At 50.0% G+C, this 24,004-nt stretch overlaps 1 protein-coding gene across 1 annotated transcript; it reads left to right on the top strand.

Annotated features, from left to right (window-relative positions):
• The first annotated feature begins 1,216 nt into the window (after positions 1–1,216).
• Positions 1,217–19,926, top strand: TRIM72 (tripartite motif containing 72). Its single transcript, XM_042239955.2, has 7 exons — positions 1,217–1,391; positions 1,811–2,207; positions 5,391–5,486; positions 5,575–5,805; positions 6,272–6,294; positions 7,926–8,044; positions 9,141–19,926. Exons 2-7 carry the CDS (start codon positions 1,818–1,820, stop codon positions 9,734–9,736), a joined length of 1,455 nt encoding a protein of 484 aa, XP_042095889.1. The 5' UTR covers positions 1,217–1,391; positions 1,811–1,817; the 3' UTR covers positions 9,737–19,926.
• Positions 19,927–24,004: the final 4,078 nt, after the last annotated feature.

Here is a 24,004-nt window from a genome sequence, read left to right on the forward strand (position 1 = left end):
GAGTCCTTGTGATTTTTCATTCATTGAGTGTTCACTGAGCAACTGCTGTGTGCCCCAGACTTTGTTGGAAGTTGGAGAGGAGCAATGAACAAAATTTATGTTCTGGTAGGAGGAGACAGACAAGAAACTAACAAGTGAAATATGTTTGTGTCAGACTGTGATAAATGTTATGGAGAAAAATAAATCGAGGAAGGAAGGTGTGAGATTTAAAATCAGGGAGTTAGGAAAAGCCCCACTGAAAATGGTGACATTGGGGAAAGATCTGAGGGAGGGAGGGAAGTGGTCACACCGAAACTGTGTTTTATTTATATTTTAATGGAATATAATTGCTTTACAATATTGTGTTAGTTTCTGCTGTACAACAAAGTTTATCAGCTCTAAGTATACATACATCCCCTCTCTCTTGAGCTGCTTCCCATCCCCTCATCCTACCCCTCCAGGTCATCACAAAACATCAGACTGAGCTCCCTGTGCTATGCAGCAGCTTCCAATAACAGGGTTTTCAAGAATGTTCCAGGCAGGGGGGTTAGAAGTGCAAAGGGCAAGGCTGGAGTGAGCAGGGGGAGAGGTGAGTGATGAACAGGGTAAGAGGACTTTGGTTTTTATGCTGAATGCAATTTACACTGAGATCTGAAGGATAAGCCCCGAGGCTCCCAGAGCAGGATCGAGTTTCGACCTCTGGCCCTGGATATAGCTCATTCATTAATTCAACTGTCCCTCTGTCATTCCTTTCCTGAGCACTGAGGGAGGCCCACGTGGCCCTAGGGCTTGTGCTGAGCACTGGAAACTCCAGCTGGGGGAAGAGCGTCCCCTCAGTCCTGCAGGAAGGAAGGCTTTTGGGGTTGGAGGAGATTCTGTCCCGTGTGACTTTGTGCCTTAAGTTTGGGGAATCAGTGGGTGATAAGCTGGGGAGGGGCCACAGGCAGGCAACAGGGGAGGCTGGAAACGGTGAGGTTGGGGAGAAAGCGGAGACTCCTGCCAATCAGGTTTCTGTCTTTTCCGTGGTTTCAGAGGCCCTGTCTCTCTGCTAGCTCTGAGTTCTGGCTCCAGGCTGGGCAGGGGACAGCAGAGTGTGATGGGCCACAACAGGTGGCTTTGCCATGTGACGCTTGTCCGCTGACTGCTCAGTCCTCACTTTTAGAGCAGTTTCCAGAAGTGATGTGAGGGGATAGGCTGGGCAACCTATATATAGTCCTGGGGCCAGGGCTCAGCCTGGGAGGGTCTGTCTGCTCTTCACCGTGCGGCGCCCATCACCCGTGGTGTCCCACGACCTTGCTCTGAGCTTGGTGCTTGCTTCTCTTGAGACACAGCTCTGAGCCACCTACAGTTAGGCTTGACCTTGACTGGGCCTCTTGGGAGTCTCTTTTTAGCCAAGATCTCCAGCCAGACCTGTGAGTCCAGGGGTCCTGGTGGGGGATGGTGGCTGGGGATAAGGGGAAGGGGAGGGACAGGGGGACAGGGGCTTGCTGCGAGTCCTGGAGAGGTGAGAGAAGAGGAGAGGGCAGGGACTCTGGAGGATTTGGGATTGGGGCTGAGGCCAGGGGCCAAGTCAGGGGAAGGACACTTGGGGGTAGGACAGGGTTTGAAAGCCAGCCTCAAGTTGAGGAAGGGGGGTTGAGCCAGGTCCCTGACAGGGGCTATTTGGGTGGGGTGGGCTGGGACAGATAAACCAGTTGAGGTTGCCTTTGGGCCTGAAAGGGAGTCTCCCTTTCTCCCTTGGCCTGAGCCAGAGTCCCTTTCTGTGTGGGTTGAGAGGCCTCTGGAGGTTGGGCCCGGTCTCGCCTCCCTGACGGACCCCTCCTCCATGCAGGCCCGCCATGTCGGCCGCGCCCGGCCTCCTGCACCAGGAGCTGTCCTGCCCGCTGTGTCTGCAGCTGTTCAACGCGCCCGTAACGGCCGAGTGTGGCCACAGCTTCTGTCGCGCCTGCCTGAGCCGCGTGGCCGGGGAGCCGGCGGAGGACGGCACGGTGCTCTGCCCGAGCTGCCAGGCCCCCACGCGGCCGCAGGCGCTCAGCACCAACCTGCAGCTGGCGCGTCTGGTGGAGGGGCTGGCGCAGGTGCCGCAGGGCCACTGCGAGGAGCACCTGGACCCGCTGAGCATCTACTGCGAGCAGGACCGCGTGCTCGTGTGCGGCGTGTGCGCCTCGCTCGGCTCTCACCGCGGCCACCGCCTGCTGCCGGCCGCCGAAGCCCACGCGCGCCTCAAGGTGCGGGCCCCTCCGGCGGGGGTCGGGGTCGGATGGGATGGTTGGACCGGTCGGGGTCGGGACTATCCGACCTCAACTTCAGGGCCCGGGGCGCCTGGAGATGCCAGGGACGCGGGCGGGGCGGGGCGTCTAGGGAAGATGAGCTGAAGGCGGAGCCTGACGGAGACCAGAGCCTGGAAGAAGCGCTCGGAGACCGGCCTCGGCGAGACCAGCGCGGCCACTGGAGCGCACGCGGGGATGCGAGAGGAGCGCAGCAGCAGAGCGGAGTCTGCCTCGCTGGGGCCCTAGCGGAGGACAGGGTCGGTGCCCGCGGCCCACGCGAACAGGCTCGGCTGCTGGGCGTAGCCCTGGATAAGAGGGGCCTCGCTGTCCGGGACCGCCCCGCTCCTGCTCCCCTGGAGCTGCCAAGCTTGTAATGACCTGACAGTTACCAGATGGAGCCTCACCCAAAGGGACCTGGGAGGCCAAGGCACGCCTGCGCGGGCAACTCTGTGCACAGCCCCGAGTTGGTACCGAGACCCAAGTGCAGGCTGTTTTTGTGTTGGAGCTGGAAGTTCCGAACGCCTCCAGCCTCCACACACAGTTGTGCGCGCCCCCTAGGGTTTGCCATCTCTGCGGATGCCCAGACACTGGCAAATGGAGACGCAGGCACACGCTGGCTCGCCTGGCGTACGTGTGGCAGATCACACGCGTGTAGAGCTACAGGAGTGTATGTGTATACACGGGCCCAGGGAGATATGTCATGAAGCCATTTATAGGGTTGTTGGAAGAATAAACGACAGGTGCAGGGCTTGGTGGAGGCGGGGTCCGGAGGCTTGGAGCAGTCCACCGTCTCTGCGATGGAGAAGCTGCCACTCTCTTCAGGCAGCTGTTGAGAGTCGGGGGCGGGTAATCTTTGCCCATAAATTCAGCGTTGCAAGACACTTCTCCTTGGTCTCCAGAGTTCTAGATGGGGTAGACCCCGCCCTTAGGCCCCCCAAATCCTCCAGGGGCCCAGCCTCACCATCCCTCCCCCTCCAGCCTTGCCAGTCCCTTGGGGTGCTGGCTTGTAGTCCCCTAGCCCACTGCAGGAGGCTCCTCCTCCCAGGAGCCCACCCAACCCAGGCTCCCCTCTGCTGGTGACCCCAGAATGCCTATCCTCAACCATCTTTATCTGCAAAAAGAGAAGAGAGTCCATGAAGTGGAACGGGGCACCAGGGAGCCCAGAAGGCTCAAAGGGGCAGGCGGGTTAGGATACAGTCTTTCAGAGTCTGCATCAGTCCACTCTAAGCCCCAGGGAGGAGGTAGCTGGAGGTCTGAAGTAGAGATTCCTGGAAGGAGGGGGAAAAGTGAAAGTGTGTCTGACTCTTTGTGACCCCATAGACAGTAGCCTGCCAGCCTCCTCTGTCCATGGAATTCTCCAGGCAAGAATACTGGAGCGGGTTGCCATTTCCTTCTCCAGGGAATCTTCTCAACCTAGGGATCGAACCCACGACTTCCACGTTGCAGGCAGATTCTTTATCATCTGAGCCACATGATGGACAAGAAACCTGGGGTAAAGCAGAACACCTGGGTCCTTGGGGAGGAAGATGGGTTGGTCCAGAGAATACGTGCCAAGACTCAAGAGTGATTGGATGGGATCTGCTGGGCATCAGGGGACTCACAACCCCCAAAGTCATGTGGCCTCCTCCTGCTTGCCTCGGAGTAGAAGGACACCAGCCTGTTGGTGAGACCCATCATGCACTGTGTCAAGCACTGCTCCCCACACCTCCTCACCATGGGATGTTCCAAGAGCCTTCTCTGTTCAGCCCCTAGCCTCTACGGTGCCATCGTGCTTGGTCCCCATGGCTCAGCTCTGTCACCCATGATGATGGCTCATCTCACCTCAGATGGCTGAGAGCCTCCAGGGCTACCCTGCCCAACAGCAGACAGGGCTGTGGCCCTGGGAGATGTCTGGGGAAGGAGACTGACCTGGCAGCCGGCCGCAGTAGCCCATGGTCCAATTTCGGTGGGGACTCACAGCCAACAGTACTTAGAGGGTCTCCTAGTTTCCTTTAGGGAAGGTGGGGAGGAGGCTGCCAATTTGTCCCCAAAACCATAGGTAAGGTAGGTGGGGGATAACCGTTCCCATTCTGCAAAAGTGGAAAATTGAGGTTGGAAGTCAGGGCAACAGGACTGGAACAGTCTGATTTCAGGGCCATGCACCTCCCAGCAAGCTGGCTTTGGCTGCAGGTATTAGGAACTCCCCTATGCCTGCATTTCAGGATCCCAAACAGACAGACCTAGAGTAGGAGCTGGCCCACAGGTTTGTTTGGTTTGTCCATGCAGAAGACATTGTTTTTAAGCGTTTGGCCATGCTGCACTGCCTGTGGGATCTTAGTTCCTCAACCAGGGATAGAACCTATGCCCCCTGCATTGGCAGCTCACAGTCTTAACCACTGGACTGCCAGGGAAGTCCCAGAAGACATTTTTATTCAATTGCCTACCCTCAGAACCAGGGAAATCCTGTTTGGTGGCTCAAACAGTAAAGAATCCGCCTGCAATACAGGAGACCTGGGTTTGATCCCTGGGTTGGGAAGAACTCCTGGAGAAGAGAATGGCTCCAGTATTCTTGCCTGGAGAATCTAATGGACAGAGGAGCCTGGTGGGTCCATGGGGTCACAAAGAGACAGACACGACTGAGCAACTCACACTACACTACTACCCTCAGAGCCTACAAGTGTGCAGGGAGGCCGGTTAGAAGGTTTTGCTAAGATTCTGCTTTTAGGTATAGGGTGAAGGGCAGGAATAGGAGGAGGCTGCCTGTCTCTTGTACACATCCTCCACTACCCCCTGAAACCTGCTATGTGCCAAGCCCTTACCTCTCCGGGGGAGGAAACCAACTACATCTGTGATAATTGTCTTCCCAAAGATCTATGCTGAAGGGCTGCCTGCTGGGGGGATGCAATCAGGAAAGACAAGGCTGGGGAGGACTTAATGGAGATAGACAATGGGAAGGGGGGACATTCCAGATCTCAGAACTGGTACTGGCAAGTGCTTGAGACCAGCAAATGTGTTTGGGGCATGATAAGTTGCCAGCCTGGCTGGAAGAGGAGCTGGCATTGAGGCTGAGCCAGAGGGGGCGGGTTAAGGTGGGGAGGTGTGGGTTTGGTGGGGGAGGTGGGCGGTCGCATCACTTCTTTATATCTGCCCTCCCCCCACCAGACGCAGCTCCCACAGCAGAAGATACAGCTGCAGGAGGCTTGTATGCGGAAGGAGAAGAGTGTGGCCCTGCTGGAGCATCAGCTGCTGGAAGTGGAGGTGAGGGACTCGTCCCAGCAGAGCCCAGGGACTGGGGGTCCAGGCTGGGGGTCCCCAGCCAAATGCTCTTTCCTGTCTGCCCCCCTAGGAGACGGTGCGTCAGTTCAGGGGGGCAGTGGGCGAACAACTGGGCAAGATGCGTTTGTTCTTGGCTGCCCTGGAGGGCTCCTTGGACCGTGAAGCTGAGCGAGTGCGGGGTGAGGCAGGGGTCGCCTTGCGGCGGGAGCTGGGGAGCCTGAACTCTTACCTGGAACAGCTGCGGCAGATGGAGAAGGTGCTGGAGGAGGTGGCAGACAAGCCACAGACAGAGTTCCTCATGGTGAGCATTGGATGGCTTCCCTCTGCCCCTCAGCCAGGGTTTAGGCTTTGGAGACCTCATTCCGTTGTCACATAGGGAGCCCGAGGTACAGAGACAGGCAAGGATGAGCCAGCGTCACACACCAAGGAGGGGTGAGCCCCAGGATGACCCTTCTGGATGTTTAGGTGGGGCACTGCCCAAGGACGCTGTATCTAAGGGGGCATCATTTGTATCAGAGACTTTGCAGGTCTTCATTTTTATTAGGACACTTTTTTATCAGGTGGAATTAGTTTCTTGAGGAAGGGTGTATTTTTTCTAATTCACGCCACAGTAAAGGGCTAGGGGTGGCCTTTAATTCTGGGTTTCTTTTGTCTTTTCTGATTCTTCCTGACCCCGCACCCAGCATTTCTGTGTTCTGCCCCAGCCTCAGAAGCCCCCAGTGTCCCCCCTGCCTGCTCACCTCCATTCTCTCTTTCTCTCATTCCAGAAATACTGCCTGGTGACCAGCAGGTGAGATCAACCTGGCCCTGCCCCCTTTCCCATCTTGCCCTTGTCTGCCAGGGACACTGGCTGGTTCACCCTCTCCTCCCATTCAGTCCACTGGGACTCCCCTGCACTTTGTGCGGATATGAACTTGACCTGTCTTTCTCCTCAGGGACCTCCCAGACCACTGCTGGAGACAGATGTGGGCAGGCATCACTCAGTGCTGCTGTTGAGGGGTGGGGGTGGGATTGGGGGTGGTGGCGGGGCCAGGCTTTCCAAAGGTATGCACGTTAGAGGTGGATGCTGAAGGAGTGAACAGGCTTCCCAGGTGGTGCTGGCGGTAAAGAACCCGTCAGACGTGGATTTGATCCCTGGGTTGGAAAGATCCCCTGGAAGAGGGAATGGCAACCCACTCCAATATTCTTGCCTAGAGAATCCCATGGACAGAGGAGGCTGGTGGGCTACTGTCCATAGGGTTGCAAAAAGTCAGACATGGCTGAAGCGACATAGCATGCAAGTAAAGAGTTGGTGGAAGAGCATTGGAGGCAGAGGGAACAGCAAGTGCAGACTGCTAAGAGGAAGTGAAGATGAAACTGGTGTGGCTGGAGGGGGCCAAACTGTGAAGAGGGGAGGAGCTGGACCTTATCCCAAGAGAAGGCTTTGAAAAAATACTGGTAAAATATACATGGGCTTCCCTGGTGGCTTAGTGGTAAAGAATCTGCTTGCCAATGCAGGAGACATGGGTTCAATCCCTGGGTCAGGAAGATCCCCTGGAGGAGGAAATGGCAACTCACTCCAGTATTCTTGCCTGGAAAATCCCATGGACTAACCCTAACCCTACCCCAGTTCAATTCAGTTGCTCAGTTGTGTCCATCTTTGTGACCCCAGGGACTGCAGCAAGCCAGGCTTCCCTGTCTATCACCAACTCCTGGAGCTTGTTCAAACTCATGTCCATTGAGTCAGTGATGCCATCCAACCATCTCATCCTCTGTCATCCCCTTCTCCTCCTGCCTTCAATCTTTCCCAGCATCAGTGTTTTTTTCCCAATGAATCAGTTCTTTGCATCAGGTAGCCAAAGTGTTGGAGTTTCAGCTTCAGCATCAGTCCTTCCAATGAATATTTAGGACTGATTTCCTTTAGGATTGCCTGGTTTGGTCTTCTACAGTCCATGGGCTCACAAAGGAGTTGGACATGACTTAGAGACTAAACAATAAAAACAACAAAATATAACGTAAAATTTACCATTTTAACCTTTTTTTTTTTTTTTTTGGACTCACTGTGTGGCTTCCAGGATCTTAGTTTCCTGACCAGGGATCAGCAGTGAAAGGGCAGAGTCTTAACCACTGGGCTGCCAGGAAATTCCCCATTTTAACCTTTTTTTTTTTTTTTAGGGTACATTTTAAGTTCAGTGGCATTAAGCACATTCACATTGCTGTGTAACTATCACCACCATCCATCTCCACACCTTTTTTATCTTTCCAAACAAATGAAAACAGAAGAGCTTTAAACCAGGGTATGATGGGGGAGGGGCACATCCTGGAACTTGACCACAGCTCCTTCCTCCTGTCTTCTAGCTACTGCCCCTTGCCCTCCTCCTACTCTGTGCCTCTTCCAGGGAGTCCCTTCACTGACCCTTCCTCCCCTCTCCCCACCCCCAGGCTGCAGAAGATCCTGGCAGAGTCACCACCACCTGCCCGTCTGGACATCCAGCTGCCCATCATCTCAGATGACTTCAAATTCCAGGTGTGGAGGAAGATGTTCCGGGCTCTGATGCCAGGTACTGGGAGGGGAGGGGCCCACCCTGGGTTTGTGCTTGTGATGCTGTGGTTGATGGGAGGCCCCAGCCACATATAGAGAGGCCTCTCAATCCCAACTGGGGAGATCACCCTAGAAGGTGCCCACTGCCCCTTTCCCTCGGGGTTAGCACTCTTGTAACCTGTGCTCAGAGAAGGCCTTTAAAGCGCATGGGGTTTTCGGGTGGCTGACTGACATGGAGAGGGCACTGGTTTTTTTTTCGGCCGTGCCACTGGATCTTAGTTGGGCATAAAGGCTCTTCCATCTTCACTGTGGCACGTGGAGTCTTTAGTTCCTGGCTGTGGGATTTAGTTCTCCAACCAGGGATCAAATCTCAGGCACCCTGCATTGGGAGTGCAGAGTCTTAGCCACTGGACCACCAGGGAAGTCCTGACAGTAAGTCCTGCTTACTGAAAGAATGCTGCTGCCAGCAGCAGGGGAAGCTGGGGCCTGGGTCTGATCCCTGCAAGACCCATGGATCTGCCCTGCCCCTGCTGTGCCCCACAAGTGGGGATGATACGCCCTGCTCACTGGGAGCTGAGGACCTGCGGAGCTGGAACCCTGGGGTCAGACACTGACTCTGGCCTCTGGCCTGGGAGACCCAAGGGCTTTTTCTCTGCAAGAGCTAGAGCCCATTGGGGAGCTAGAGCTCCAGCAGATATATACCCGGCCTCACTGGGGGGAATGGAGGGACCTCTACTTTAGCCAAGAGAAGACTAAGGCCCAGAGACTGGTCAAACCTGACTTGGTCACACAGCCGGGTGAGGTTGAGACTAGCTTAGGACCAGGCTTCCTGACTATCTCCTGCTCTAAGGCCTTAGATGGTGAGTGCCACGGCCTTGTATCCACTTAGTCCTCCCCACAACCCTGGAAGGAGGGAATTACGGCCTCATTTTACAGCTGAACAAACTGAAGCCCTGAGAGGTGTGGCCTTTGGCCCGAGTCAGGAAGCCGAGGCGGGGCTCACTGCCCAGAGATGCTGGGAGGATGAGAGGAGCTGCGCCCCCAACAGGCGGGTTGGGAGAAGGCTCTCAGGGAAGCCCATCCACGGGGTCTGACTCGCTTCCTTTCGGTGGCAGCGCTGCAGGAGCTGACCTTTGACCCGAGCACGGCCCACCCGAGCCTGGTGCTGTCCAATTCGGGCCGCCGCGTGGAGTGCTCGGAGCAAAAGGCGCCGCCAGCCGGAGAGGACCCCCGCCAGTTCGACAAGGCGGTGGCGGTGGTGACGCACCAGCTGCTCTCCGAGGGCGAGCACTACTGGGAGGTGGAGGTGGGCGACAAGCCGCGCTGGGCGCTGGGCGTGATCGGCGCCCAGGCCGGTCGCCGCGGCAGGCTGCACGCGGTGCCCTCGCAGGGGCTCTGGCTGCTCGGGCTGCGCGACGGCAAGATCCTGGAGGCTCACGTCGAAGCCAAGGAACCGCGCGCGCTGCGCACCCCGGAGAGGCGGCCCACGCGCATTGGCATCTACCTGAGCTTCGGCGACGGCGTCCTCTCCTTCTACGACGCCAGCGACCCCGACGCGCTGGAGCTGCTCTTCGCCTTCCATGAGCGCCTGCCGGGGCCCGTGTACCCCTTCTTCGACGTGTGCTGGCACGACAAGGGCAAAAATGCGCAGCCGCTGCTGCTCGTGGGGCCCGAAGTCGGCGGCGGCTCCGGCTCGGGCTCGGAGGCTTGAGCTGGCGGTTGGGTTCGGGGAGGGGTGGGGGGCCCTGCCGGCCTGGTCTGGGTCGCCGGGGTTGAAGTCAGGGCGGAGGGGGTTGGGGACGGGACTCCAAACATTCTGAGAAGTTGGCGGTTGGCATGTGCAGGGGACAGCCAGCCAGGGGTTGGGGTGGTGATGGGAAGGGGAGACCTGAAGTCAGGTCAGTGGAGAAACTCTAGCTGGCGAACCTGGAAACACCAGCGATCAGGGAAGAAGTTGAGATTGAGGAAGGGTCAGGGGGCTTGGGGAGGAGGGAGGGGAGGAGCTCGAGAACTCTGTGGGAGTCAGGAGGCCCGGAAGCCTCCCGCTCCTTTCTGCCTTGGGGGGCCTCCGAAGTCGGGTCTGGTCTCACCACGGCAAGAGGCCTTCCCCTGGGGTGATTCTCCAACTGGAGCATATGCACCAAGGTCACCTTTTCAGAGCACCTCGGAATGCCTTGGCTAAAGCCCAGAGGGCAGAATTTCTGGTTCAGTAGGTCAGGGGTGGCTCAAAAGTGGGCCTTTCTAGCAAGTCCTCAGGGGCCGCTGATGCTGCCTCTCACAAGCTGGATCACACCTGAAGCGTTGCTAACTCAGCCGGCCTTCTGTTCAGTCAGCTTGCTCTTACACAGACTTATCACAAAGCTGTCAGCCATGATGCGTAGAAAACCCAAAATACATTCCTCCAGGCCACAGCCATTTAAAAACTGTCAGAGCCTGTGTGCCAAACTGCTTCAGTTGTGTCCGACTCTTTGCAACCCTGTGGGCTGCAGCCCACCAGGCTCCTCTGTCCATGAGATTCTCCAGGCAAGAATACTGGAGTGGGTTGCCACACCCTCATGCAGGGGATCTTCCTGACCCAGGGATCGGACCTGCGTCTCCTGCATTGGCAGGCGGGCTCTTCACCACTAGTGCCACCTGGGAAGCCAGAGCCTTTGCTGGGTGAATAAACTGACCCCCCATTTATTGCCCTTTGCCTCCGGATTATGTTGACTGAGTGTCTCAGGTGTGGAGGACACCATCCCCTCAGTTGCCAACCAAGAGAAAGAGCCTGATGCTAGCCCTGCCCTGGGCCCTGCTGCTTGTGAAGGAGAGGAAGCCCCCATCTTATCACCCTCCCTCCCTGAGTTGCTTCCTTAAGTGTGAACATGTTTTTAGGCCTTTGGGTCTAAAAGAACCACTGAAGCCAAGAGTGGGAGCCCCTCTTCCCTGGAGGGAGAGGCTTTGGGGGTTCAGGCAGGTGGGACTGCTGCCCCTCCCATCCTAAGGAAGGATGAAGGCCTGGGCCATTTCCTATCACCAGTGGGGTCGCTACTGCTGCTGCTGTATGAGGTCTGGGACCCTCTGGCAACTGATGCCAGTGTGGGAATTTTCTGGGGGTGGAGGGGAGAGGAAGGTGTAGGGTAAGAAAGGATCTGGCTGGGGGTGCGCCCCTGGCTGCGTCTCCAAGAGGAAGGCCTGTTGCGCCCTGGCTCTGGGACACAAGAGAGAATTCATCTGAGAAGCTCTTTCTTGTTAGAAAATAAAACTGTTAAGTGAAGGGATGATTCGTTGATGGTCAAGTCCAGCAGCGTGAATAAACGCGATTACAGTCTGACTCCTTCCTAATTAAATCTGTGTCAGGAGACGACTGATGTATTGCTACGCAGTATGGGTGACCCAGATGATAAAGAATTTTTGTCTGCAGTTCTAGAGAACAGGGTTCGATACCTGGGTTGGGAAGATCCCCTGGAGAAGGGAATGGTAACCCATTCCAGTATTCTTGTCTGGAGAATCCCATGGACAGAGGAGGCTGGTGGGCTGCAGTCCACGGGGTCACAAAGAGTTGGACACAACTGAGTGACTACACTTTCACTTCCTTTCATGGGGGCTTCTCCAGTGGCTCGGGGTAAAGAATCTGCCTGCCTATGCAGGAGTTGCGAGTTTGATCCCTGGGTCAGGAAGATCCCCTGCAGAAGGAAATGGCAACCCTCTCCAATATTCTTGCTTGGGAAATCCCATGGACAGAGGAGCCTGGCAGGCTATATTCCATGGTGTCATGAAGAGTTGGACAAGACTGAGCAAGTAAACAATGACAATCTTCTCATTGCCTGTCCAGCCTTCAGTCTTGATGGACCCATCAAATTTTTCTAAAATTCCAAGTATGGTCATGTGATTCAGCTGTCAAAACTTCCAAGGATTCCAAGTTGCTTGCAGGAGGCTTGTGGGATCTTATTTTGCCCACCAGGGATTGAACCCCAGGCCCTCTGCAGTGAAAGTCCAGAGTCCAAACCACTGGACTGCCAGGGAAGTCCCCCTCCAGCCTCATCTTATGCCTTCTGTTCACATATGTCTACACTCTGGCCCTACTGAACTCTGAACTCTTGGGGTCCCTGCATCCCCCATATTACACAACTCTCAGCTAGGAATGGCTTATTCCCTTCCCTGACCTACTCACCTACAATACTCTCCAGAGTATTAAAAAAAATTCATTTGTTTATTAGGCTGCATCTGATTTTAGTTGCAGCACGTGGGGTGTTTAGTTGTGGTGCTCGGGCTCAGGACTTGTGGCACTCGGGCTCAGTACTTGTGGCACTTGGGCTCCGTACTTGTGGTGCATGGGCTTAGGTCCTTGGCAGCCTGTGGGATCTTAGCTCCCCAACTAAGGATCGAACCTGTGTCCTCTGCAGTGGGAGGCAGATTCTCAACCACCAGGAAAGTCGCAACACCAACGTGCTTATTCTCTCTTGACTTCAGCACCTTCATACAATGTGCAACCACTGAGCTGAATCCCTGTCGTAGGTGTCTGCGGAGGGCGGTTGGTGCCCAAGTGGTCCTAGGCCCTTTCTAGGAAGAAGGGACTGTGAGAAGCAGAGGCCAAGACAGGAGTCAATGTGCCCGGATTGTTTTGAGGGAAGATGCCTGTGAAAGAGAAAATGGGGCCATAGGTCACGATCCCTGTCTGACCCAGAGTGAAGGAGAGAGGGGAGTTTGGAGGGACTGTTGTGGGGACTCCTCCAGAGAGGTGCCCCTCAGAGGAGCCCTGGGTGTCCCCGAGCCCACCTTTGTGCCGCTACCACACTTGGTCTTTGGCTGGGAACTGGGCTCTGCGCAGAAGGGCAGGGAAGGGTCTCACCGCTCTTCTGCTGCTGCCCTCAGCCATCTGTTCCTTGAGTTGGAGTTACAGCAGGGAACTTCTTTTCACAGTCTTCGCACGTTCTTTCTATGGAAAGTTATCCTGGCTTGGGCTGTGTGCCTTGAGGGGAATGACCCGGTGACTTGCCCTTGGCTGACTGTGACAGATGGAGTCCCTGAGCCAAAGGCAGTCAGCATGGGGCGAGTTTATGGGAAACCCTGCCTCATGTGGGTGTTCCTTGTTGGCTGGGGACCACCTGGCTCAGCCAGAATCTCCCTGGGGCTAGAGGAAGGTGCAATGGGGACAAAGAGATGGATTCCTCTAGAAAAGGACCAGAACCTCCTCCCTGAGTTCTTCCCCTTCATGGAGACCCTGGGAACTCATCACAACTGGCTGCAGAGAGGTTTCCGGTGCCTCCTGACTCCTGAGTGTCCAAGAAAACTAGCGCCTGCCAGGGCCATGCTGAACTGCAGATAAAAACATTTACTGAGAGCTTGTTATGTGTCAACAACTTTATTTTTATTTAAAATGTTTTCTTTATTTTTGACTGTGCTGGGTCTTCGTCGCTGTGTGGGCTTTTCCGCAGTGCGATAAGCAGGGGCTCGCTCCTCTCGAGTTGGGGTGTGCGGGCTTCTCACAGCAGTGCCTTCTCTTGCTGTGGAGCACAGGCTGTAGGGCATGCGGGCGTCAGCAGCTGCAGCTCCCAGGCTCCAGAGCACAGGCGCAATAGTCATGGTGCACAGGTGTGGCTGCTCTGTGGCGTATGGGACTGTCCCAGATCCAGGATTTAACCCATGTCGCCCGCATTGGCAGGTGGATTCTTTAACACTGAGCCACCAGAGAAGCCCCTCAATAAGTTTATATCCAGTATCTCCTTTATCTAATTTATCCTCATAAATTAGATAAAGGCTCACAACAATTAGGGCTCATAACAACTAGCATCTCACTAGCCTGCTCCAGAGAAGGCAATGGCACCCCACTCCAGTGCTCTTGCTTGGAAAATCCCATGGACGGAGGAACCTGGTGGGCTGCAGTCCATGGGGTCGCTAAGAGTTGGGCATGACTGAGCGACTTCACTTTGACTTTTCACTTTCATGCATTGGAGAAGGAAATGGCAACCCACTCCAGTGTTCTTGCCTGGAGAAACCCAGGGACGGGGGAGCCTGGTGGGCTGCCGTCTATGGGGTCGCACAGAGTTGGACGCGACTGAAGCGACTTAGCAGCAGCAGCAGCAGTCTGCTCATCAGAAACGATCCCTGTTGTCAGTTTAATGAGTAGTTTTCTAGGACTTTCTGTGCATTTATGTGTCCCACAGATAATATATAACATAGTGTCTTTCTGTCTATATAAATGATGTCATACTCTACATGAATATGACGCATTATTCTGCATATTCCGCAATGTCTTTTTTTTTTTTCAGTTCAGTCAGTCAGGAGATTTGTCCACGTTCCTGTGCAGAAAGAACCTTCTCCTTTTTGATTGCTGTGTAGTATTCCACCATGTGACTGTGTGCTAACTTACTTCATCATTCCCTGATTAACTGGTATTTCATCTCTAACCATTGTTATTACAGACAGTGCTGCTGTGAACATCTGTGGATATGTCTCTGTGCACACGTGCAAGGGCTTCTCTAGGGTAGGTACTAAGTAGTGGAGGTCCTAAGACTTAGCATGTGTGTGTGCTCAGTCGTGTCTGACTCTTTGCGACCCTGTGAACTGTAGCCTGCCAGGCCCCTCTGTTCTTGGGATTCTCTAGGTAAGAATACTGGAGTGGGTTGCTATGCCCTCCTCCAGGGGATCTTTCCGGCCCAGGGATCGAACCTGTGTCTCCTGAGTCTCCTGCATTAGAGACAGATTCTTTACCTACTGAGCCACCTGGGAAGCTCCACTGGAATGTTACTCAGCTATAAAAAGGAACACATTTGAGTCAGTTCTAAGGAGGTGGATGAACCTAGAGCCTATTATACAGAGTGAAGTAAGCCAGAAAGAGAAAGACAAATAATAGTGTATTAACATATATATGGGATCTAGAAAGATGGTACCAACGATCCTACATGCAGGGCAGCAAAGGAAACACGGATGTAAAGAACAGACTTCTGGACTCAGTGGGAGAAGGAAAGGGGGGGATGATTTGAGAGAATAGTATTGAGACATATTCATTATTGTATGTAAAATAGATCGCCAGTGGGAGTTTGAGGCATGATGCAGGGAACCCAAAGCCGGTGCTCTGTGACAACCTGGAGGGATGGGGTGGGGAGGGAGGTGAGAGAGGGGTTCAGGAGAAGGGGACACATGTATACCTATGGCCAATTCATGTTGATGTATGGCAAAAACCATCACAATATTGTAAAGTAATTATCCTCCAATTAAATAAATTAAAAAAAAAAGTGAAGGCAGCAGAAGGGCTTCTAGAGGATTCTCAGTTCCTAGATGTGGGTGAGAGAGAAAGAGGACAAGGGGACAAGTGGAACTGACCTGGGAGGGACACAGCAGCCAAGCAGGCTCCCTGGCTGATCCTTTGGCCTGAGTCACCCCTGCTGTGAGGATTAAGTCATCCTCTTGGGCCCTGCCTGCACCTAGGGGCCTGGGAGCACCATCTAGGCCTGGAGAAGGGAGTGTGGAGGTGGCTTCACACACCATCAAGCCTGGCACTGGACTTCAGGAACTGGAGGCAGAATAAATTTCCCTAGAATGACTAAAGGCTAGACCAGAATGACTGGGTTTCTGGGAGGAGAAGAGGGATTGAGGGGCAGATGCTGGGTGTGGGGACATGGGGAATAGGCTTGTCACTGGTGATCCAAGAGTGAGGAAGCAGGGAAAAGTGGAGGCCAGATCCAGGGTCCTGGAAAGAGGATGGGTGGGAATCAGGAGGTGGGACCCTGGGGGAGGGTGTTATGGGAGGAGGTTTTTCCACTACTGGGGGGCACTGGAAACTTATTGCTAGAGACACCTGTTGTACTTTTGCTTCTCTGTCCAGTATTCCGTCTTTGTTTTTTTCTTTCATTCTTTTTTTTTTTTTTGGCTGCAGAGCTTGTGGGATCTTAGTTCCCCGACCAGCGATCAAACCTACATCCTCTAAGTTGGAAGCACAGAGTCTTAACCACTGGACTGCCAGGGAAGTCCCAACTTTCCTTCCTTAACAGGCACTTCAGGAATGATTCGGCCAAATTGCTAATTTTATGGGTGAGGAAACTGAGTCAGCTCCCAGGAATTAGCCAAAGGAATTAGAATAAATGAACAAAAAATACTGGGAAATCTTTTTCCTAACTCCCACTTCAGAATTCTTTCTGAGACATTACTTATACTTTTGCAGGTATAAGATCTCCAGCACAGAAACCATATATTTAATTAAATTATTTATTTTGGACACACATTTTATACATAGTAGTTTATATTTCTTAATCCTATACCCCTATCTTGCTTCTTTGCCCTTCCCTCTCCCTGTTGGTAAGCTCTAGTTTGGTCTCTGTATTTGTGAGTCCCATATACTGCTTTTAAACCTCAGGTGCACAAAATTGGATTATGCACAACACTTTACTAGTCCACTATCATCAAATGGTCTATGTGTACCCCTCTTGTCTCATGTTATGTACTTATTAAAAAATCTGAGCACTGGAACTTTCCTGGTGGCCCAGTGGTTGAGAGGCTATCTGCCAATGCAGGTTCGATCCCTGGTCTGGGAAGATCTCACATGCCGAGGGGCAGCTAAGCCACAGCTACTGAAGCTGGTGCCTAGAGCCTGTGCTCTGCAACCAGGGAAGCAACTGTGATGAGAAGTGCTTCAGTTCAGTCAGTTCAGTTCAGTCACACAGTCGCTCCTACTCTTCGCAACCCCATGGACAGCAGCACGCCAGGCCTCCCTCTCCATCACCAGCTCCTGGAGTTCACTCAGACTCATGTCCGTTGAGTCGGTGATGCCATCTAACCATCTCATCCTATGTCATCTCCATCTCCTCCTGCCTTCAATCTTTCCCAGCATCAGGGTCTTTTCTGACGTGTCAGTTCTTTGCATGAGGTGGCCAAAGTATTGGAGTTTCAGCTTCAGCATCAGTCCTTCCAATGAATACCCAGGACTGATCTCCTTTAAGATGGACTTGTTGGATCCTCTTGCAGTCCAAGGGACTCTCAAGAGTCTTCTCCAATACCACAGTTCAAAAGCATCAATTCTTCAGCGCTCAGCTTTCTTTATAGTCCAACTCTCACATCCATACATGACTGCTGGAAAAACCATAGCTTTGACTAGATGGACCTTTGTTGATAATGTCTCTGCTTTTTAATATGCTGTCTAGGGTGGTCATAACTTTTCTTCCTAGGAGCAAGCATCTTTTAATTTCATGGCTGCAGTCACCATCTGCAGTGATTTTGGAGCACAAAAAAATAAAGTCTATCATTGTTTCCACTGTTTCCCCATCTATTTGCCATGAAGTGATGGGACCAGATGCCATGATATTCATTTCCTGAACCTTGAATTTTAACCCAACTTTTTCACTCTCCTCTTTCACTTTCATCAAGGGTTCTTCTTTGCTTTCTGCCGTAAGGGTGGTGTCATCTGTATATCTGAGATTATTAATATTTCTCCCAGCAATCTTGATTCCAGCTTGTGTTTCTTCCAGACCAGCGTTTCTCATGATGTGCTCTGCATAGAAGTTAAATAAGCAGAGTGACAATATACAGCCTTGATGTACTTCTTCCCCTATTTGGAACCAGTCTGTTGTTCCATGTCCAGTTCTAACTGTTGCTTCTTGACCTGCATACAGATTTCTCAAGAGGCAGATCAGGTGGTCTGGTATTCCCATCTCTTTCAGAATTTTCCACAGTTTGTTGTGATCCACACAGTTAAAGGCTTTGGCATAGTCAATAAAGCAGAAATAGATGTTTTCTGGAACTCTCTTGCTTTTTCCATGATCCAGCCGATGTTGGCAATTTGATCTCTGGTTCCTCTGCCTTTTCTAAATCCAGCTTGAACATCTGGAAGTTCATGGTCCAAGTACTGTTGGAGCCTGGCTTGGAGAATTTTGAGCATTACTTAACTAGTGTGTGAGATGAATGCAATTGTGCATAGTTTGAGCATTCTTTGGCATTGCCTTTCTTTGGGATTGGAATGAAAACTGACCTTTTCCAGTCCTGTGGCCACTGCTGAGTTTTCCAAATTTGCTGGCATATTGAGTGCAGCAATTTCACAGCATCATCTTTTAGGATTTTAAATAGGTCAACTGGAAGTCCATCACCTCCACTAGCTTTGTTCGTAGTGATGCTTCCTAAGTCTCACTTGACTTCACATTCCAGGATGTCTGGCTCTAGGTGAGTGATCACACCATCGTGGTTATCTGCATCATGAAGATCCTTTCTGTATAGTTCTTCTGTGTATTCTTGCCACCTCTTCTTAATATCTTCCGCTTCTGTTAGGTCCATACCATTTCTGTCCTTTATCAAGCCCATCTTTGCATGAGATGTTCCCTTGGTATCCCTAATTTTCTTGAAGAGATCTCTAGTCTTTCCCATTCTATTGTTTTCCTATATTTCTTTGCATTGATCACTGAGGAAGGCTTTCTTATCTCTCCTTGCTATTCTTTGGAGCTCTGCATTCAAATGAGTATGTCTTTCCTTTTCTCCTTTGCTTTTCGCTTCTCTTCTTTTCACAGCTATTTATTTGTAAGGCCTCCCCAGACAGTCATTTTGCTTTTTTGCATTTCTTTTTCTTGGGGATGGTCTTGATCCCTGTCTCCTGTACAATGTCACGAACCTCCATGCACAGTTCTTCAGGCACTCTATCAGATCTAATCTCTTGAATCTATTTCTCACTTCCACTGTATAATTGTAAAGGATTTGATTTATGTCACACCTGAATGGCCTAGTGGTTTTCTCTACTTTCTTCAATTTAAGTCTGAATTTGGCAATAAGGAGTTCTTGATCTGAGCCAGAATCAGCTCCCAGTCTTGTTTTTGCTGACTGTAAAGAGCTTCTCCATTTTTGGCTGCAAAGAATGTAATCAATCTGATTTCAGTATTGACCATCTGGTGAGTCCATGTGTAGAGTCTTCTCTTGTGTTGTTGGAAGAGGGTGTTTGCTATGACCAGTGCATTCTCTTGGCAAAACTCTGTTAGCCTTTGCCCTGCCTCATTCTGTACTCCAAGGCCAAATTTGCCTGTTACTCCAGGTATCTCTTGACTTCCTACTTTTGCATTCCAGTCCCCTATAATGAAAAGGACATCTTTTTTTGGGTGTTAGTTCTAGAAGGTCCTGTAGGTCTTCGTAGAACTGTTCAGCTTCTTCAGTGTTACTGGTCAGGGCATAGACTTGAAGTACTGTGCTGCTGAGTGGTTTGCCTTTGAAATGAACAGAAATCATTCTGTCATTTTTGAGACTGTATCCAAGTACTGCATTTCAAACTCTTTTGTTGACTATGATGTCCTTGCACCACAGCAAAGAGTAGCCCCCGCTTGCTGCAACTAGAGAAAGTCCACACACAGCAGCAAAGACCCAGTCAGCCAAAAATAAATAAAAAATAAAAATTTTTAAAAAACTGAGCACCTGTGAAACTGGCATCTAACCCAACACAGCTTATTTCTAAGAACTTCCTCACAGAGTCTTCTCCCCTGTCCCATCCCCTGCCTGCCTCTCAGAGGGGACCACTAGCCTGGATTTGTGATTTCAATTTCCTTGCTCTTTTTTTCTTTTAATGATCACAGATGTCTTTAGTTTCACTTTACTGGGCTTCTGAAATGTATAAAAGAAGCATGAAAATACTTTGTTTTCTGAGACTGGCTTGTTTATTAATAATTTCATTGTTACAGAAATTTCAAACCCACAAAACAAAGTAAAATAACGTGGATCTCTATGTACCCATCAACCATCTTCAGCCATGAACAAGATTCTGCCACAGTTGCTTCATCACTCATGTTTTCCTTTCTCTTTTCCTCTTAATCTTAGTCATCTTATCATTTCATCCAAGCCCTTCCTACTGCTGATATAAATTGGCAGAGCATGTGTTAAAGAGCCACCTTGTCATATTAGGAGACATAAATTTGTAAATGTGACTTGAATAAAGACTACAATTCAGATGTTAAAAAATTTTACATTTAATCACTTGTACATTCTTTAATACTCATTTCTAAAAGCTGTTGACATTTCCTAGCATAACCATATTACCATTATCACACCTAACAAAATCAACAAGCACCATGTAATACCAGTAACCTACTAATTCCACTTAACATATTTTACTAGGATTCATCAAGGGTATTGCACTGACTGTAAAATGTTCTATTTGCCCATTCTCTTATTGTTGGCCATTGACTCATTTCCAGTTTTCAGTCATTATGAATAGAATGGATGTGAATATTCTAGCATGTGTCTCTTGGCACAAATGTGCTAAATGTGTTTTGTTAAATACCTAAAAGTGAAATTGCTGGGGAAGTTATGCCGTGTTTAAAACCTGAATTCTCTGGTTTTCATGCTAACCAGTAGTATATTAGAAATTCCATGGATCTACAACCTTTCTAGTACTTGAATGTCTGTACTGGGTCGTAAAGTAAAATTCAGGTTTTTTTTTTTTTTTTTTTTTTTTTTACTGTGGTGACATTCAGAAAAGTTTGAAGAACTTTGGGCTAAAGAGTCAAATAGGTATATTTTGTTACAAAAAGCCTATCATTCCTCATTTTCCTCCCCTTCCCCTGGCTTGCATTCGCTTTTGTTAATTTTGGTATTTATCTTCATAACTCTAAGTAATATGCTTATAATGCCACTTCTTAATTTTTGTGTGCTTAGTCACTCAGTCGTGTCTGACTCTTTGTGACCCCATGGCCTGCAGCCCATCAGGCTCCTCTGTCCATGGGAATTCTCCACAAGAACACTGGAGTGGGTTGCCACGCCCTCCTCCAGGAGATCTTCCCCACCCAGGGATCAAACCTTGGTCTCTCACATTGCAGGCAGATTCTTTACCATCTGAGCCACTAGGGAAGCCCATGAATACTGGAGTGGGTAGCCCATCCTTTCCCAGGGGATCTTCCAGTCCCAGGAATCAAACCTGGGTCTCCTGCTTTGCAGACAGATTCTTAATTTTTAGGCAGTATTTATTGGGTCTTTCTGGGACTTCCCTGGTGGCTCAGATGGTAAAGAATCTGCCTGAAATGCAGGAGACGTGGGTTCAGTCCCTGAGCTGGGAAGGTCCCCTGGAGAAGGGCATGGCAACCCATTCCAGTATTCTTGCCTGGAGAATCCCATGGACAGAGGAGCCTGGTGGGCTATAGTCCATGGGGTTGCAAAGAGTTGGACATGACTGAGCAACTCACACTTTAACTTTCATTGGGTCTTTCTACAATGGGAGATGATTTTTCATCACTTTCTCTTTCTTACATCTTCATGATACACGTGTACTCAGTCACTCAGTTTTGTCTGACTCTTTGATCCCATGCGCTGTTGGCTGCCAGGCTTCTCCATCCATGAAATTCTCCAGGCAAGAATACTGGAGTGGGTAGCTATTCCTTTCTCCAGAGGATCTTCCTGACCCAGGGATAGAACCCAAGTCTCCTGTATCATAGGTGGATTCTTTACCTCTGTGCCACCTGGGAAACCTTCCCAATATAGTTAAATCTTTATTAAAAAAAAATTTTTTTTTTAATCTATTTGGTTGCCTTTTGCTGGCATGTGGGATCTTAGTTCCCCAACCTGGGATGAAACCTGGGCCTGCTGCACTGGGAGCACTGAGGAACCACTGGACCACCAGGGAAATCCCATTGTGTTTAGTTTTTTATTAAATCAATATTCTGACTTTATTTTAATTTTTTTATTTTTTCACCTCTATTCTGACTTTATATTATGATGACTATGTATATGCTATTCATGGCCAAGTTATCTAATGTATTTTGATTTCTTTTTCTCTCTTGTGTAGCATTTTGTTTTCTCGATAATAAATTCTTTTCTTTTCTTTGGTTCTGTTAGAGGTTATACTTAATCCAGTCACCAGCCTCTGCCAGGTGTCTAAAAATCTCCTCTAGGTACATCCAGACACTCTAGGGGTTCCAACAAGTGTATATCTGTCCATCTTATCTATCATACTCTGCGGCCCCACTCCCCGAGGCCATCACCCCACCCTCTTCCTGGTGTGGCAACCACACTGATTTCTTTGTTTTTCGGTTTTGAGCTTGCTCTTCAAGCCGCAGCAGCTTGGTTTTCACACGCCTCATGCCTCTGCAATGGCCTTCTCGTCTTTGTGTTGCTAAATCTAATGGACATTCTTCTGTTTCCATCTCTATGTCTCAGCAACATTTCACGTGGCAGACAGCTGGCTTCCTTGAAGCAGTTTCCTCATTCTTGCTTACCATCTGCCTCTGCCTTGGCTTTTGTTCTCCCTGAAGCAGATCGCGAGACAAGGACTTCTAGTATAAGGAGGGAGGTACAGGGGTCACTGATAGAAGGGTGGGGAGGAAAGGTGGCCAATAAAGAGTGTATTTTAAATTTTAATTTAATTTTACTTTACTTTTAATTTTATTTTTAATTTCTATTTTTGTTTTGTTCACGCTCTGAGCAGAATCTTAGTTCCCCAACCTGAGATAGAACCCTGGCCCCCTTCATTGAAAGTATGAAGTTCTCACCACTGGACCACCGGAGAATTTCCATTTTATTTTGATTAACTTCATTTTGTTTATTGATGTACACTTGATTTACAATATTTTATTCACTTCAGATGTATGACATAGACATTCAACATTTTTATAGATTATACTCCATTTATAGTCATTATAAAATGTTATTTTATTGGCTATTTTCCCTGTGCTTACAACATGTCCTTGTAGTTTATTTACTTTATACATAGTAGTTTATATAATTTATACTGCTTTCTCCCCTATCCCCTACTTTGCCCCTTCCCCCTTTCCTCTCCCCAGTGGTAACCACTAGTTTATTCTCCATATCTGTTGTTGTAGAATCTGGAGTTGCAAAACACTCCTTGGAGGACACTCAAGACAGTGGAGTACAGTTTATTATGCTAGCAGGTCCAAGGAGAATTGGTTCCCAGCAGGACCCCGATGATTTTGGAGGACTTTATACCCTCTGCTGCATGCCTGCCTGGTTACATGTTAGTAATTAGTTTTACAACACGCAGGTGTGGAAGAATTAACAATTACAACATTCAGGTGCTGGCGAAATTGTTAGCCTAACTGACTGAGACAACCTAACCTGTACTTTGATGGTTAACAGGGTTCAGGTAGAGTTCACGTTCTTTGTTAAGGGGTTCAAGATGAGGTTCTTGCCCTCCTCCCAGCGGCTCCAACACTGTGAGTCTATTTCTATTTTTTGTCCATGATTTTGTTTTATTTTTTAGATTCCAGAAAGGGTGTGTTTTTTTCATTTCCCCCCAGTTTTATTGAGGTATAATTTATAAATAAAAATTGTGTATGTTTATATGTACATGTGATGTTTTGATATATGTATACACTTGATGAAAGTGAAAGAGGAGAGTGAAAAAGTTGGCTTAAAGCTCAGCATTCAGAAAACTAAGATCATGGCATCTGGTCCCATCACTTCATGGGAAATAGATGGGGAAACAGTGGAAACAGTGGCAGACTTTATTTTGGGGGGCTCCACAATCGCTGCAGATGGTGATTGCAGCAGTGAAATTAAAAGACGCTTACTCCTTGGAAGGAAAGTTATGACCAACCTAGATAGCATATTCAAAAGCAGAGACATTACTTTGCCAACAAAGGTCCCTCTAGTCAAGGCTATGGTTTTTCCAGTGGTCATGTATGGATGTGAGAGTTGGACTGTGAAGAAAGCTGAGCCCCGAAGAATTGATGAGTATGGGGGAGAATGGTTACGTGTATTTGTGTGGCTGAGTCCCTTCGCTGTTCGCCTGAAACTATCACAACATTGTTAATCGTCTGTACCCCAATACGAAATGCTTTTGATGTTAAAAAAGATCTTTTCTTTCTATTTTAATTGGAGGCTAATTACTTTGCAATATTGTAGTGGTTTTTGCCATACATAAAAAGGATTTTTTTTAAAAGTAAAAAAATAAATGACACAAAATCGCTGGATCCTTAATAATGCCACTAAGCTGCTGCATACCTGGCTTTGGAGACCCCCTCTGCTTTTGTTCTGTGTGGCAACTCACTCCAGTATTCTTGCCTGAAAAATGTCCTTTGGAGAGAGG

Source organism: Ovis aries, chromosome 24, assembly GCF_016772045.2.
Source record: "Ovis aries strain OAR_USU_Benz2616 breed Rambouillet chromosome 24, ARS-UI_Ramb_v3.0, whole genome shotgun sequence".
In the NCBI taxonomy this organism is placed as follows: domain Eukaryota; kingdom Metazoa; phylum Chordata; class Mammalia; order Artiodactyla; family Bovidae; genus Ovis; species Ovis aries.

What these genes read in the sequence shown, in the direction of transcription:
- TRIM72 (XM_042239955.2), top strand. Translation starts at nt 1,818, where the DNA reads ATGTCGGCCGCGCCCGGCCTCCTGCACCAGGAGCTGTCCTGCCCGCTG. An exon ending in AAGCCCACGCGCGCCTCAAG is followed by an intron (nt 2,208 to 5,390) that starts GTGCGGGCCCCT and finishes TCCCCCCACCAG; the next exon opens with ACGCAGCTCCCACAGCAGAA. An exon ending in GTTCCGGGCTCTGATGCCAG is followed by an intron (nt 8,045 to 9,140) that starts GTACTGGGAGGG and finishes TTTCGGTGGCAG; the next exon opens with CGCTGCAGGAGCTGACCTTT.